The 16727-nt window shown below is 38.5% G+C and overlaps 1 protein-coding gene across 9 annotated transcripts in view; it reads right to left on the bottom strand.

Annotated features, from left to right (window-relative positions):
• The window catches only part of TMEM63C (transmembrane protein 63C), a 134186-nt gene that overhangs the window by 63860 nt on the left and 53599 nt on the right, over positions 1-16727 (bottom strand). For 7 of the 9 annotated variants that reach the window (XR_011970712.1, XR_011970713.1, XM_072624978.1 and 4 more), the window contains 4 exons: positions 11589-11672; positions 9944-10167; positions 8295-8374; positions 6812-6893 (listed from right to left, as the gene is read on the bottom strand). Coding sequence is in view for 7 of the 9 variants with exons in the window: in XM_072624978.1 (XP_072481079.1) it covers positions 6812-6893; positions 8295-8374; positions 9944-10126 (345 nt within the window). In the remaining 2 variants the exon portion in view is untranslated. The remainder of the gene's footprint in view (positions 1-6811; positions 6894-8294; positions 8375-9943; positions 10168-11588; positions 11673-16727) is intronic. The other 2 variants (XM_072624980.1, XM_072624979.1) reach the window with 1 other exon arrangement.

Raw genomic sequence — 16727 nt, 5'->3', positions numbered from 1 at the left:
GAAGACTCCAGAGTCAAGCCTAGGTCTTCTAACTCCAAATCCAGTGTTTTCCCCAACCATACTCATGCAGACCAGCCCATAATTAATCGTTTCCTCTCATTTGCATTCCAAGATCATATCCAATTAGTCAGCAGAATGTAACAATAACAACAAACATTTACATAGAATGTATGTATGTGCTAGGCACCAAACAAAGAGCTTTACAACTGTTACGTCATTTGATCCTTACAACAACCCCATGAGGTAGGTGCTGTTATTATTCCCATTTTGTAGATGAGGAAACTGAGGCAAAAGAGGTTAAGTGGCTCACCCAGGACCAAACAGCTAAGTCAGTATCCGAGGCCAGATTTGAATTCACTCCAGACCCAGTGTTCTATCCATTGAGCCATCAACTCTCTCTAAAAAAAGCTTCTTTGATGGGATCCCTCTTTGTTTTCTGTTTCCTTACCTAGTAGTTAGGCCAAATATGCACTGGTCACTTAATTCCTAGATTACTGGAAAAGCTTTCTAGTTGGTTTGTCTATTTCTAGTCCATTTTCAACATACCAAAATTATTCACCTGTACTAATCTTCATATATATATGTATGTATATGATATATATCTTTGTACCTATGCATGTGTGTGTAGATATTATATAGTGTGTGTAAATATATAGCATATATTTAGTGTGTGCATATATAGTAGGTATAGTGTATATAAATAATGTGCATATATAGTGTGTTTATAGAGTACATATAGCATGTATATGGTATTTGTGTATATAGTGTATATATAGAAATAGATGTCTATATACATATATATAGGTATCTAGATATACCTACAGACCTAGAGATACTTGGTCTAGATATATCTATCTATCTATCTATCTATCTATCTATCTATCTATAGCTATAGATATCTCTATATAGATACATATAGTGTATATATAGGGATAGATATATCTCCAGATATCTATCTATATTGATATATCTATATCTAGCTATAAATATCTCTATATAGTGTATATATAGAGATATACACACAAGTTCACAGAGAAGTTAAGAACCCTTGATCTACAGTGATGGTATTTGATGTGGGGCACCAGGAGGTCTCTTTACCATGTTTATTCTTCAACTCCTGGATTGAAGGGGCAGTATCTCAGGGCTTTGGGCTCTAGGTTTCTGGGTTACAGGTAGAACAGAAGAAGGTTCAGGATTATTTGCTATTATATAAGTGTCTAACTTCTACTGGCTTCCTCCTCTAGGGGTGCTTCAGTTCCTTGATCTAAGTAGGCAATAGTGGAGTGATCAACTTGAAGATTAATAATTAATAATAAGGTGTGTTTAGCATGGACTAGAGATAGGGAGGGCAGCTAGAAAGCTTTTGCAATGGTATATACCTGGTCTAACTGTTAAGTACAGAAAGAGAACAGAAGGAACCCATCAAAGAAATATGTATATATATATATATATATATATGTACATATATATACACATACATATGTAATATATATGTGTATGTATACAGTATGTATATCCATATGTATATAGACATATATAGTATAAAGATATATTTTATGTTTATACTCATGTTATATAATAAATCTAAATTTATATGTTATAATAGATAATATTTGTATTCGAACTAAGGACTTTGTGACTCTCATTCTAATGCGCTATCCATTGTGCCACCTAGCAGCTAAATATAGACTTGTGAGTCATCTATAGTGGCTACAATGCTGGGGCTGGAGTCAGGAAGACACAATCTTATTGAGTCCAAATCTGGTCTTAGATACCAGCTGTGTGATCTTGGAGGAGTCACTTAACTCTCTTTGCCTTAGTTGTCTCATCTAAAAAATGAGCTGGAGAAGGAAATGGCAGACCACTCCAGTATCTCTGCCAAGAAAACCCCCAAAAAGGGTCACAAAGAGTAGAACATGAATAAAACAACTGAACAATAGTGATAGGAAGCATATTTGCAAGCACATGGGAAGTGCAATGACCATTTATGGGACTGACCCCATTACTGATCAGCACAGGAACTTTGACCTGCTCCATTTCTACCTGGGCCAGTTTTCCTCTTCATAGGTGACCTCAGGCCCTCACTCCCCAACTCTCTATAGCTCACCATATTGGTTCTGGACTTAGTGTGTACACACGATTGGCTAAACCCACTGCAATTCAGAACTCTCAAGCTCAAGCAATACATCAGCTGGGATTACAAGTGTGGGCCATCACACTTAGCAATGTAGGTCAAATCTGAAAGAGAGTTCTAAGTCGTTACCATTTTGATGAATGACTGAAATTGGTACAGAAGAAAATTATAGGATTCAAAGAGGTCAAGGAATTGTGTGGTCGATTTTGTTTAGATTATTCCAGTGGGACATCAAGGTGCTCTGATATACTGACCTCAACTGGGTGTGCTAGAACACAAGGAACCCAGATTGTTAGAATATTAGTATGAATAATGATATTCTCAAGACCGATGATAGGAGATGGGCGGGTAGAGAGGATAACCACAATCCAGATGTCAGAGTCATTCTAAAAGTTACTAGAAGGATCACATGATGTAATAAAAGTGAAATGTATGGATTTCAGAAGAGAGAAAGTCATTGAGAAATCTTGGCAGAGGAATGTACTGGAAATGGTAGTTTAGAGCAAGGAATATGGTCCTCTATTAGGGGGACGTGTGATAAGAGGAGCACCTACCTGCAGAGAAGGTCGTAAGGAATTTGGTTATTTTCAGGACAGAGTCTAGTTTCAGTTAAAGTGTCTAAAAGTTCAAAGATATAGGCAAGTTTGTTGACAATAGAAATAGTTATTACAAAGACAATAATGGAATAAGCTAGGAAATTAGTGAAGTAGATTGGAACTGGTGGAGAATAGGGGTGATTAGAATAGGCTAAAAAATTTGGGAAATTAGTCCAGACATGGCATTTATGCTAAAGGTGGCAAGACTAGAAGACCAATACTGGGGAATGCATACATCAAAGTGAATTAGTATGGCCTACCCCTTCATCAGAGTTTAACCATATTTTTAGGGTAAATCATACCCGAATTTAAGACACAATCTAAAACAGGGGTTCTTAATTTTCCTTGTATGAAAGTTTTTGACGGTTTGGTGAAGCCTATGCTATGGTACTCATGTCAGAATAATTTTTTTAAATGTATAAAATGCATAAAATAAAATATATAGGATTATAAGAGGAAATAGTAATTGAAAGCTTTATATAGAAATATAATATATAAATTTATACTTCTTATATACTATATATTAATATGAGCATCTAGTGGAGCAGTAGATAAGAGCGCCAGACCTGGAGTCAGAAAGTGTCTTCCTCCTGAGTTCAAATTCAGCCTCAGACACTTCCTAGCTGTGTGATCATGGGAAAATAACTTAACCCTGTTTGCCTCAGTTTTCTCATATGTAAAATGAGTTGGAGAAGGAAATGGCAGACCATTTTTGCTAAGAAAACTCCAAACACGGTCATAAAGAATCAGACACAACTGATAAAAATATTAATATTAACATAAAATATTATAAACATGTTTTATAACACTTATATGTGTGTAGGTATATGTGTGGATATATAATTCTTTGATAGGATCCTTCTTTTCTCTTTCTATACTTAACCCTTAGACCAGGTATGCACTGGTCACTTAATTCCTAAATTATTGCAAAAACTTTCTAGCTGGCCTTGGATACTTACTAGTTGTGTGATCCTGGGCAAGTCACTTAAAATCAGCCTTCCTCAGTTTCCTTGTCTGCAAAATAGGAATGATAATAGCACCTGCCTTCCTGGGCTGTTGTGAGGATAAGAATCAGATATTTGTAAAGCTCTTTGTAAAACTGCAAGTGCTGTATGAATGCTATGACTGTTGTTATTCCAGTCTTTCCTTTCTTTTTCTCTGTGTTCCAGACTTTCATTTCTAGCTGGACTCAGAGTAATAGCATCTGGATATTCCCCTGGTACCTCAAATTCATTCTATCCCTAATCCAAATCGTTATCTTTTCCCCTAAACTTCCTCCATCACCTGCCCCTCATGTTTATAATTTGTTGTTCACAGGATGATGGAATCATAGATTTGGAACTCAAAGAGACATCAGGGGCCATCTACTCTAGCTCTCATTTTACAGGTGAGTGATTAAATAATTTGCTCAAAGTCACCTGGATATACAAACATGTTCTGTGATTTCCAGTTGGACACACTTTCCATTGCTTCATGCACCTCTTTGACTCATCCTCAACTTTACCTTTCATATCTAGTTATTTTTCAGGTTCTGTTGATTTCCTCTCTGCAACATCTCACAAATCTGTTCCCCTTTCTCTGTATTCCCTTTGCCAGCATCTTAGTACAGGCCCTCATTACCAGCTGAATAGACTATTATAACAGCTGGCAATAACACTTTATGTAACGGTGATGACTAGCATTTAAATAGTGATTTGCTTTACATATTATCTCATTTGGTCCTCATATCAACTCTGTGAGGGAGCTATCATTGCCACCTTCATTTTGCAGATGAAATTGAGTTAGAGATTAAGTGACTAAGTGTCTGAACCCACATTTGAACTCAAGGTTCTATCCATTGCACCATCTTGCTGTCTGCAATCTTCCCAACCCACATCTTTCCTATCACAGTCAGACTGTAGAGAAGGCACACACACACACATACACATACACACGTTATATATGAATTTATATAAAGGTTTAAAAAGAGCTCTTCTGCAAGATAATTTAAGTACACCTTTCACACATGAGAAAGCTGAGGCTTGGAGTGACTTGCCTAGATCCCGAACTCAGGTGCTACAGCTTCCCTACACTGTGTTGTTTTCTTTCTGTGCATAGATCTGGTTATGTCACTCTAATGCTCAAAAACTTCTCTGGCTCAGAGACTTCTTAAAGTCTTTTTCTGGCACTCAGTTCAAACCTACTCCTTCCAGACTTATTTTGTGTTACTCCTAACTTAGAAGTGTTCTTTCTAACTCAGCCAAACTCAGTAGCTCTCTGTGTCCTGTAAATCCATTATAGTCTCAAGACTTCTCCATGACTCAAATATCCTGTCTTCATTTAAAGCCCAGACCAAATGCCACTTCCTTCATGATGCTCTACCCATTCCCTGGTTCTCTGTTCAGCTTTCACATAAGCACTTTATCTTGTAAGTCTCTAACACAATTATTATGTAATAGTGTATATAGTACGTAATGACCTATATTGCTAGATTGACCCTGGAAAACTCTTTAAGGCGAGGGCTGTCTTAAATTTTAGGTCTCCTGCAGTACCTACTATACTACTCTGCATATAGCAGGGGACTTAATAGATACTGGCTTTATTGTAGTTGTATCAAAGTTAAACTTCTCAATTTGGCATCCAAGGCCTTTGAAACACTGTCTTCTCCATCCTTGCCCCACTGCTCCATTTTGTTACAGTTACCTGTTTTTCTCATGACTCTCCAAGTCAGCTTTTATGTTCTAGTTGGGCAAGGACCCTTGATGTTTTCCCCACTCATGCCTTGTTAATGACCAGTTCTATGACCTTGCTTTTCTACTTCCTCCCTTCACTAAGATTGACCTTTCACTTTGTTGAGGACCAACTCAAGACACCTCCTCCATGAAAATTCTGAGATAATTAGCATGACCTACTATGACATGATCAGTATCTATCTATAGTTTGCACTATCACAGTTGTTCAGTCTGGCCCTTAAGACTCTCCAAAATGGCCTTCATTTACCTTCTCAGTCTTATTTCATGTTACTCCCCTACATATACCCCCTGTTCTAAGCAAACTCACATGTTAGCTTTCTCTTATATCTGGGATTCTCTCCCTCTTCAGGTGGGGCCATCACTGTGTTCTATTCAGGTTTGATTGGGGATAAATTCTTTGAATAGGTTGTTTAAGGTTGGGGCTAACTTAGAAGTAAATGACATAATTGAAATTCAGGTTCAGTCCCTCATTGATTGCCACTGGGCTTATAACTATGAGCCCACTGCCATGATGGTCTTTGCTGTAAGACACAGATGGCCAAGCGACCATTCATTTACTAAAATGCTGGCATCATTAATAAAATGATTAAATTACCCATAAATCATGTCTCTTGAACCTTTTAAAATGCCACACCTGTCAACTCATGATATGCAAATAAATATGTATAAATGAGGTAGAAGCTCATGTTTTAACTCCTGGCTCAATCCACTTTCTGAGTTGTTTCCTCAACACAGACACATATGCTGTTTAGTCATTTTCAGTCATGTCCGACTCTTTGTGACTACATTTGGGGTTTTCTTGGCAAAGAAAATGGAGTGGCTTGCCATTTCCTTCTCTAGAACATTTTACAAATGAGGAAACAGATGAGGAAATAGATGAGGGTTAAGTGACTTGCCCGGGGTGACAGACATCTAGTGTCTGAGGCCAGATTTGAACTCTGGAAGACTCCAGGCCCAGCACTCTACCCACTATGCCATCTAGCTGAACCATTCATGTACACACAAAACAGCTGCCTTGACAACTTAGGGATGACTGTATTTTAGGGCCTCCTCACTGCCTAGGATTAACATTTCTTGAGGGGCCTCAGTCATGTTACTCACTTTACTTCTAACTCAACTCACTCTCCAGAATTTTCTCCATCCCCAATGCCTTTCTTTGCCTATCCCTTTTTTCTAGCTCTCCTTTATGTTTTGTCTTCCTCTATTAAAATACAAATTCCTTGAGAATAGGTACTCAAAGGAAACCTGCCTTTGTGCATCTAATGAGAAATCTGGCTCTAGGAATGGGATCTTCACCCTATTATGTATTCTCCCTCACCCAGAGATCAGCTCCTCTACCACACACTTACCGTATCTTTTTTCTGTACCTCCAGAGTAGAGTCCACTGGGGAATTCTTATCACTTTGCTCTCCAAAGAACAGTGAGACCAAGCTAGCCATAGAGAAAGGTGGTAGAGAAGAAGAGACAAGAGGAGAGAAAGAAGGAAAGAGAAGAGATTTCTATCAGTTGGAGTCTGACTTTTGGTCACTTGTTCCCCTTGTTATGTTCCCCTCTCTCTTCTTGTCTGGGGTCAGGAATGCTCTCAGTTCCTATACAAGTATTGGAGATTTCTTAGCTCATTAGTTGTGGAAACGACCACAGAGCCTGGACTTGAGGTCAGGTCCATCTGATTCCAGGTCACTCACTAGCTAGGATAATGAGGAAGCCACTTCAACTCTGCACCAGTTTCTTCCTGTATAAGTTGAGGCACTGGAATGAGATAACTTTTAATATCTCTTCCTACATCTATGTCTCTGCAAACTTGAGACTGAAAAAATAATGACTGATGATCAGGTAGCAAAAGTCTCGAAAGTATGGCGATGTTTCCCAGAGGGAAAGTTGGGGTAGTGGAAGAGGGGAGGGCGGGCAACACATGGCAATGGCTAGGATTGGAAACTCCATGATAATTCCCCTTTCCCCTTCCCATGAAACCAAAGGAATTCTATTCATTCCTTTATCATTATCTGAATCCTCTATTGGGTCAATTCAAAGTCCCTGTAGATATGCTTGCCCTAGATTGGTGCATATATAAAAATGTTCTAAACTCCATTTGTTTACCTTAGCATAAGATCACACGGACCCCTTCCCTCCCTGGACCACTCCAAATAGGTCTATCCACTGGATTTCCTGATTGTACATAGTTGTTTGCTTATTTTCTCCCCCATTAGATTTAACTCCTTTTGGGTAAGGATTGTCTTTTGTCTTTATTTCACCAGCACTAAGCACAGTGCCTGGCACATAGTAGACACATAATAAATGTTTACTGATCCATTAACTGATATGAGTGACTCCACTTCCTTGAAGCAAAGTGAGACTGGCATTCAAGGGTGGAGGTAAGATGAAGCCGTATGTCTTCTTGTATCTTTTTTTTTTAAATGAGTATTCCACTAGCAATTTATATGCTATTAATAAACACTGTAGTTAGGTTAGATGTGGGTATGACTGTGTGAGAGAGCCAGAAATGAACTAATGCAGAGGATTAAAGTACTTTTTTTTTGTCCTCTAAGTGAACATGTCAATCATCTAAATCTAGCTTCCTGTTGGGAAGTCTTAGAGAAGTAAAAAAAGTCAATATCCAATTTTGGTTACATGCTGTGACACAAGGAAGAGGAAAAGACCCTACCCAAACATTTCCAACTAGGAAAAATTGAATTTCCCCAAATAGAGCTAACTATTCATCTGGGGTCTTTCAGCTGGTTCATCAACTTGGGGTCTGATGGGACAGAAATCCCAAGGAGAAATCAAGTGATTTTAGGGCATAAATGTGGGCTTGTTGGATGGGTTGGGTCTTACCTTTCATGATTTGTTAGCAGACCTAGGCGTCCATAGTCCCAGGCAGCTTTCCGAAGAAAGGAGTAGAGACAAATAGCAACCTAAAGTTGGGAAGAAAAGTGAGTCAAGCGCAGTGTCCAGCTCCTTTTTTGGCCCTTTGACTCCTGATGACACTTTATCTGGAGGCTCTCCCCTGGCTCATAAAATAGCTACTATGCAAGAGGAATATCACCCTAACCCTCTGACATTTAGGAACAGGCTCTGCAGATGATTCAAGAAAAAAAAGAAGCAGGACTTTAGTTCAAAAGCATTGGACTGGAAGTTAGGAGACTGGGTGTAGTCCCAGTTCTACCACTCAAGTTTGCTCTCTGTGAAGAAAAAAACACAACTAACATCATAGAACCATAGATTTAGAGCTACAATAGACCTTAGAGGTCATGGAGTCCTTCATTTTCAGAGATGAAAGGAAAAATCCCTTATTTTATAGATGAGGAAACTGAGGCTATAAGGTTAAGTGACTTGCCCAGGGTCACACAGCTAGTAACTGAGGCAGATTTGAACTTGGGTTGTCTTGAATCCAAGGACAATATCTACTACACCATACTGTCTCTAAAATTTGGGGTGTAAGGCTAGATGACTTCTACAGTCCCTTCCAGTAGTTGTGTGTTACCAAATAGTTGAATGACTTTGGTGAAGTCACTTGGTCATTGTGAGCTTCAGTTTCCTCCTCTATAAAAATGAGAATAGGAATATCTGCCCTGCCTACCTCCATGATTAGGTTGTGAGGATACAATGAGATAATATACTTTGTAATTGGACTGGTAGACAAAAAACCTGGGTTCTTGTTTTAGCTGGTTGTTTGACCTTGAATACATCAACCAATTCCTCTGTGCCTCCATTTACTCATCTATAAAATGACAGAATTGAAAGAGATCTTTACAATCCTTTTCCATCTATAACCTTCAATCCTATTCCAATCTCTTCTCTAAGCCATTACTCTAGTTGCCACTTTTATCTGGAGTGAAGTCCTACCATGGAAGCAAGCTCAGTTCCACCTCTGCCCATTCAAAGGGAATTCAAAGATCTCTTCCCTCTCCCAGCAAACAAGGAGGCATCTTGGAGGGTATATGAGAGGTGTATTGAGCTTTCAGTGGTAACATAAAGTGCTCTGAGATCTGCACTTGAGGATTACCAAAGAAGGATTCTCATTGGGGCTATTAGAGAAGAAATAAAAGGAAAAGAAAGTCACAGGGAGAGAATTATCCATGTTGGCATTTGGCTAAAATGTAGAAGAGGAAATAGAGTGGTCAAATGGACACAGCACACTGGCTTTGAAGTTAGAGAATCAGAATTCCAATCTTATCTCTGTTACTTGCTGCTACCTGTGCGACCTTTCCCAAGTCACTTGGCATCCCTGAGTCTGTGTTTCCTCACCTATAAAATGAGGGCGGTTGGGCTAGACAGTCATTAAAGGTCTCTTTCAGCTCCAAATTAATGATCCTATGATCTCTTGATTCTATGAATCCAGGATTCCTCACTAGTCCTCTCCTACTCATACTCCCAGTCAGCTGTGTAACCTTGCTTATTCACTGGCTCATATCAGTACATCTATGGCCAGGACTCACTCTAGGGCCATTCTCTTTCTCCTCCACATCCTGCCAGTGACTTACCAACCAGATGCAGATGTTTATGACTAACACAGTGGGCACTCCACCAAAGGGCTGCCCCTTTAGGATAGTATTCCTGGTGCGGAAGCATGTGTCCAGTGTTTGGTTGTTCATTCTTTCTACCACATTCAGGATGTCCAGGGGCATAGTGCTCTGGCTCACTGCTTCTGGGAACATTTGGTCCATTTTGCCAAGCTGAATTCCTCCTTACTGTGTGAAACAGAAAACTAGGGAGGAAAGAAAGTAGATTAATTCAAAGCCACAGCCAGGACATTTTCCACAATGCCAGGATCCACACCCTATCCCTTAAAAGAGCAGATTACCCCACAAGGCATCCACAGGCTAAACACCTGACTTCCCTCATAGACAGTTCAGTTCTCAACCCTAACCCTCCCAAAGCTCAGGACCCAACAGAGGAAAGGAAAGGAAAGGGAAATGGCTTCTTATATACCAATCATGCAAATTAGCACCAGCCCAAGATCCTAAAAGAAAACAGCAACATGTAAATAAGCATTCTGATCATGTATCAAAGATCTGATTTTATGTGTTGAGCACCAAAGCAGATTTATAACTTAGCAGATGAGTCTTAAACAGTTGGTTAAGGCTCAAGAAGCTATATGACTTTCCCCATAGTCACCTAGTTAGCATCAGAGGTAGTATCAGAAAGAGAGATTCGAACCCAGGTCTTTCTGACTCCTAGTGTAGTGGCCTAGTCGTAGGTTATCACTCTAAGTGTTTGGAAAAGAATTAATGCCAGTTAGTACCACCTTTTAGAATACTAAAGATGCCTATTCATGGGCTGTTAAGTATTTGAACCTATCTACAAGTATGTTTTGTCTCTATAGAGTTTGACTCTGGATCCTATCTACTCCACCTTCATTCCTTTCTTGGATAGGATTGTCCTGTAAAGGAAAAGAAAACTATCTTATATTTCATATACAAAGCAGCCCTACCTTCCTAGTAAGAAGAGACCTAATTCCTTCTTTTACCTGCATTAGTATCCACTCCTCCTCTCAGAAAGCTGCTATTCACACTTTGTTTCCTTCCTTTGCCAATATAAACCTGTTCTCAAATAAACTCTTTTACACTAAAGTGTAAGAAACTGAAAACTGAATGATGCTTCTCAGAGGAATCAAAAGTTTTAAGGTAAGGGAATGAAGTTCTAGTAGGATAATGTAAGTATCAGTCAGTGAGTGAGGAAGATATTTTAGGATGCAACTGGAACTTTCTAGATTGGGATTTCTTAATCTGGGGTCTCTGAGCTTGCTTTTGAAATATACTTCAATATTTCAATATAATTTGCTTCCTTTGTAATCCTATGTATTTTATGTTATAAATTTAAAACCACTATTCTGAGAAAAGGTCCCTAGGCTTCACCAGACTACCAAAAGCATCCTGGACACGCACATACACTCACACACAAAAGATTAAGAATCAGTCTCGATGTTTTTGAAATTATATGACTTTATCTATATACAAAAATCTAACCTACTCTTAGACTACGAGATCAAGATCAGCCTCATGAAGGCGTATGGAAAACATCCTGCCTACTGGGTGGTCCTTTTTTAAAGAAACAAGACCCTTGAGGAAAAGACAATAGAGAACTCTTAGAGGACCTGATGTTTTTGTTTTAAATAAGAATTCTTACCTGAGAATGTCTCCCACTAAGGACTTAAGTCAGGTCCAGAGGCTGAGGTCAGCCATACTTTAAGGTGAGGGCAGATGGCGGAAGCTACAAAAGATAAGTTTTTCACATTCAAGTGTAGTATAAAGAGCATGCCCTCAGCCACAGATGGAGAAAGTGTCCCTTGGGTTGGGGTCTAGAAATGGAGGAGGAAGTGTTCTGCTCCCTTCCCTCCATAGGCTCAGCCCTTTACTTCCTGTTAGACCCTTCTTTCCCTCTCTTCCTTCTTCTGTACTACAGGAATGTTGGTACCTGACTGATTCTGCTCAAGTCTGTATCTCTGCTCAGGATGATCCAATGACCACCATTTCTTTCTTTGCTGATCTTAAAGCAGGTGCTAAGTGGGTAGCAGTTCTCTGTTCCTTTACTACCCAGTCTGGAGTGGGGGTGGTTAGAGAGGGATAAAGACCAGATAGGTAATGTTTTCTCTTCTTACAAATGAAGGTGGCCAACTGGTAAGAGAAATGAAGAATTATGTAGCTGGTGTCTGTGGGGGATTGATCATGCCCAGTTATTAGAGGGAGTAAGACTGAAAATGAGCTGGCATGAAAGCATTTCTTGAATGCCATGAAGCTTTTGTCTGTAGCTTCTAAAGACTTGTAGCCCTGTTTTTGCATGTACTTTGAAAAAATATATACAAAAATAAAAGTTGCATAAAACAATTGCCTGCCATCCCAGGAAGAGAAGTCGGGAAGGAGAGCGGGAAGAAAAGAATCTGAAACTCAAAATTTTGAAAAGCAAAGATTGAAAGCTATTCTCACATGTAATTTAAAATATATACATAGGCATACACACATTCCTATATTTATATGTGTGTACATATATACATATAGGCACATATGTATATACATGCATGTGTATATGTATGCATGTATGTCAATACACACAAACACAAACACACACACACAGACTTGCAGACTTCAGCATCTACCACCAGTAGTGAGGGCTGGAAGCCTGGGTCAATGACTCGGTCCTGAGAGGCAGGGAAATGATCATCAGATCTCTATTATCTCAGAACAAGGAAAAGTGTCCAGTTTCTATGGACTAAGGATGTCTCTGTTAGCTCTGCTTGGCCAATGGATGAAGAAATGATAGGGAGGTATTACTGCTAAGCACATTTTGGAAGAGTTTAAAAGGTGGATAGAACACTTCTCCCACAACAATCTGGATTCCCCTCACCTACCTTTCCAGCCATATTCTAAATAATTCACCTTTATACACTCTGAGTGATCCAGACAAACTGGCCTCCTTACAGCTCCATCTTTGTACTGACTGTCCTTCATTCCTGGAATGTGATCCTTTTCCATCTCTTTGAATCACTAGGTTTCTTTAAGACCCAGCTCAATTACTGCCTTTTGTATGAGACTTCTTAATTCCCACAGTGATTAGTAATGCTTTTTCCTTCTACAATCCTTTTTAATTATATGTAAATGCCTTTAAATGTAGGATGAGCAAATTTGGGATATCTATACCACATATTCACATGGGCTATCTGTGCCCAACCTGTGGTACAGCATTCTGAGCTTGTATTGGTCTGATCAGCCATAGTCGGACACACTGAAATCTCACTTTATCATGGTGATGTCATTGTGGTCCTCTTTGAAGATGAAGGACAACAACCAACCAACCAAATGCCTTTATATGTTCACACTTTTGTCCCCCCTGATAGGATATAAACTTTGTGAGGTCAAGGACTACTTAACCTTTGTTTTTGTATCTAAAGTGCCTGGCACATTGTAATTATATGTTTTGATTAAATGAATCTGAAAGCAAGTAGTACAAGTATTATTCTCCTCATTTTATAGATTAAAAAAATAAAAGTGTTAATAACCTGACCAGGGTAACAGAGCTAGTACTGAAAGATCGTGCAGGTGAGATTGCAGAAAATATTGTTGGTCCTGTTGGCAATCTTTGAAAACAATAATAATTATGGCTAGCATTTATATGGCTACAGATTTGCAAAGAGCTTTAAATATGTCATCTCATTTTATTCTTTGAGCAATTCTGGGAGGTATTCCTATTTTACAGATGAGAAAACTGAGACAGACTGAAACTAAGTGACTTCCCTAAGGTCACATAGCTAGGAAATGTCTGAGGTCAAATTTTAACTCAGGTCTTCCTGTCCCTAGGTCCAGGTCTGTGGAAAATGCTTAAAAAATCAAACAGAGATGGACAAATTTTGTATTAATTTTTTTTAAAAGAAAGGAAAGGTAGATTCCACACACTATATACTGTCGAGCTTAATATTGATTCTCAGAAAAGTTCCAGGACTAATTATTAAACAGATTGCTTGTGTGCATTTAGAGAAATGGTGATTACTAGCAGCCAGCATGGGATCAACAAAGAAGAAGGCTCAGGGGAGAGGATTCTGGGAAGATGGTGAAGTAGGTCAGAAAATTCCAAGCTCTCAAGCTTTTCCTCCACAAGAGAGAGAAAACTGCACCTCAAGGCAAACACAGAGTGGGTAAAAATAAAGAAGGGGCAGAATAGGAGTCCTCCTGGGAAAATCAGAAAAGATCTGAAGAAAAATCCCTGGATGAGGTTTGGCCCCTGTGAAGAGTAAACACCTCCAGGCTAGATCTTAAATGTGCTTAAGCAACAAACAGCAAGCCCTGGGTTTAGCTGAGTTGGGAGGCTACCTTGGCCCCATCCACAGGAACCTGTACCCCTGACATGGTGAGGTGAGTTGGTCATTTGAGCTGGGGGAGACTGAGGGAACCTCTGCTGCCAAGGAATAGCAGACCCAGTTGTGCTGCTGAGATGCTGTGGAGATGAGAAAGAACCAGCACATGCCTCATGAGTGCAGAAGAAGTCGACAGAGACATTGCTGGCTGTGGGCACTTACAGGTGGCTGGAGGTTTTAGTTTGGGTTCAAGGTCAGAGAAGTGAACTGAAGGAGAGTCTAAGTCCAGAGCCGCCATCCCCCATGCCCCAGGAATAGAGGAGATTACAAAAATTAAGCTATTAAAAAATGCAGAAAGGAGAAAGACTCCTAACTACAAAAAGTTACTATGAGAATAGAGAAGAGTGGGGTCCACCTTCAGAGGAGGATAGGGAAACAAAGAAATCCTCTTCTACTCCAAAGAGTAAAATCAAATGATCACCTGCCCAAAAAGAATTCATAGAAGAATTTTAAAAAGACCTTAAAAATCAAATGAGATTAAGGAAAAACTAAAAAAATAATAACCATCCAAGAAAAACAACAAGATTATGAAAAGACAGTCAACCAATTAGGAAAGGAGATCTAGAATCTTAAGGAAGAAAATGACTCCTTGAAAATCAGAATTGGGCAAGGGGAAACCAGCAAAATTATGAGATCAAGAAATAAAACAAAATATAAAGAATGAAAAAATAGAAGAGCATGTAAAATACCTCATAAGAAAAACAACTGATCTGGAGAACAGATTGAACAGATCAAGAAGAGAAAACATAAGAATAATTGGATGACCTGAAAGTTATGATCAAAAAAAGAATTTTGATAAAATAATACAAGAAATAAAGAAAATTCTCCTGAAGCATTAGAACAAGGGTGGAAAGTAGAAATAGAAAAAAAATCCACCAATCACCACCTGAAAGAGATCCTATGAGGAACACCAAAAGGAATACTATAGTCCAATTCTGAAGCCCCCAGTTCAAGAAGAAAATATTATGAACAACAAGAAAAAAAAATTTAAATATGGTAGTACCTCAGTTAGAATCACACAAGACCTAGTAGTAGCAACATTAAAAGAATGCAGGTCTTAGAACACTATCATTGAAGAGGAAAAGAATTGGGCTTCCAGTTGAAAATACCATACCCAACAAAGCTAAGCATAATTCTAAATGAAAAAAATGAACACAATGTATTGTCAGACTTTTGGGACTTTGTTAAAAAAACAAACAATAGAAGATTTGACATACAAGATACAAGAGAAACATAAGGTATGTACCGAAGAATAATTACGGGGTACTCAATAAGGACAGATGGTTTACCTTTTATGTATGAAAAATGTAAAACTAAGATTTTTATTAGCAATTGAGTAGTTCATAAGAAAGACTGGAGTAGACCTGAGAATGATATGACTTCAAAAAACTAAAACCATTCAGGTACAGCTAAAAAGAGTAATTATCTTACACAAATGAGGTGCAAGTGGAAGAAATGATATAGAGGAATTGGATGGGGAAGAGGGCTGTTAGTTCAGGAAACCTATTTTCATCAGGAATGGGCTTAAGAAGGGAACAATACATGGAAGAGTATAAAAGTCTTCTAAATTTAGAAAGAAATAAAACACTAAGGTGATAGGGAGGGGGAAGAGGATAAAGGAGGGACCTTTAGAGGGAAGGGTGAACGAATGGGAACATAAGGGAGGGATTCTTGGGAGGATAAGGAAAAGATCTTTAGAGAGAAGGGTGAGGGAATAGGTCAAAGGGGCATATAAAAGGGTATTTAGATTTATGGGAATGGGAAGATAAGGGAGGGATCATTGGGGGGGGTACGTTAAGTAATAGGAGGGCAAGGTAGCCAGTAGAAGTAAAGTAAGAGGAGTCAGGAGGGATAGGAAAAAAGAGATATGCACAAACATAAAAAACAAAGTTTAGGAGTAGAATCTGTTAGAAAATCATATGTTCATATATGTATGTGCATATGTGTATGTATATATCTATATCTGTATATAAATACAACCATGCTTAATTATAGCCTGGGAGGAGGAAAGAAGGGGAGAAGGGGGAAAAAAGAACAAAGTAAAACACGTACAAGCAAAGAACAAAAGAAAACCCACAAGGATGGAAAGAAAAGATGGACAGCTCTCAACACAATATGTAGTATTTAATATATAGGCTTTCTTGAAATGGAAATATATTGCTATATATTTTGAATCTCTTATATTCTGCTGTACGCATGACATTTTTTTCTTTTCTTACTTTATATTTGCTTTAATATTTAAGTTTATAATATGGTTCTTTTTCTTTTTTTATTATGTATTTGCTTGAGATAAAAAAGTAAAAAACAAAATAATACAAAGAGGAAATCTCATTTAACTAAATAATTTCCTTTTTTGGACAGGATTACTAAAATGATAGGTCTGGAAAATACTATAGATTTCTTCTTAGTATGGATTATTT

The sequence above is a fragment of the Notamacropus eugenii genome, chromosome 7 (assembly GCF_028372415.1).
Source record: "Notamacropus eugenii isolate mMacEug1 chromosome 7, mMacEug1.pri_v2, whole genome shotgun sequence".
NCBI classification, from domain to species: domain Eukaryota; kingdom Metazoa; phylum Chordata; class Mammalia; order Diprotodontia; family Macropodidae; genus Notamacropus; species Notamacropus eugenii.
Note: the sequence above shows the minus strand (reverse complement) of the source record. Positions and strands in the feature narration are given on the sequence as shown.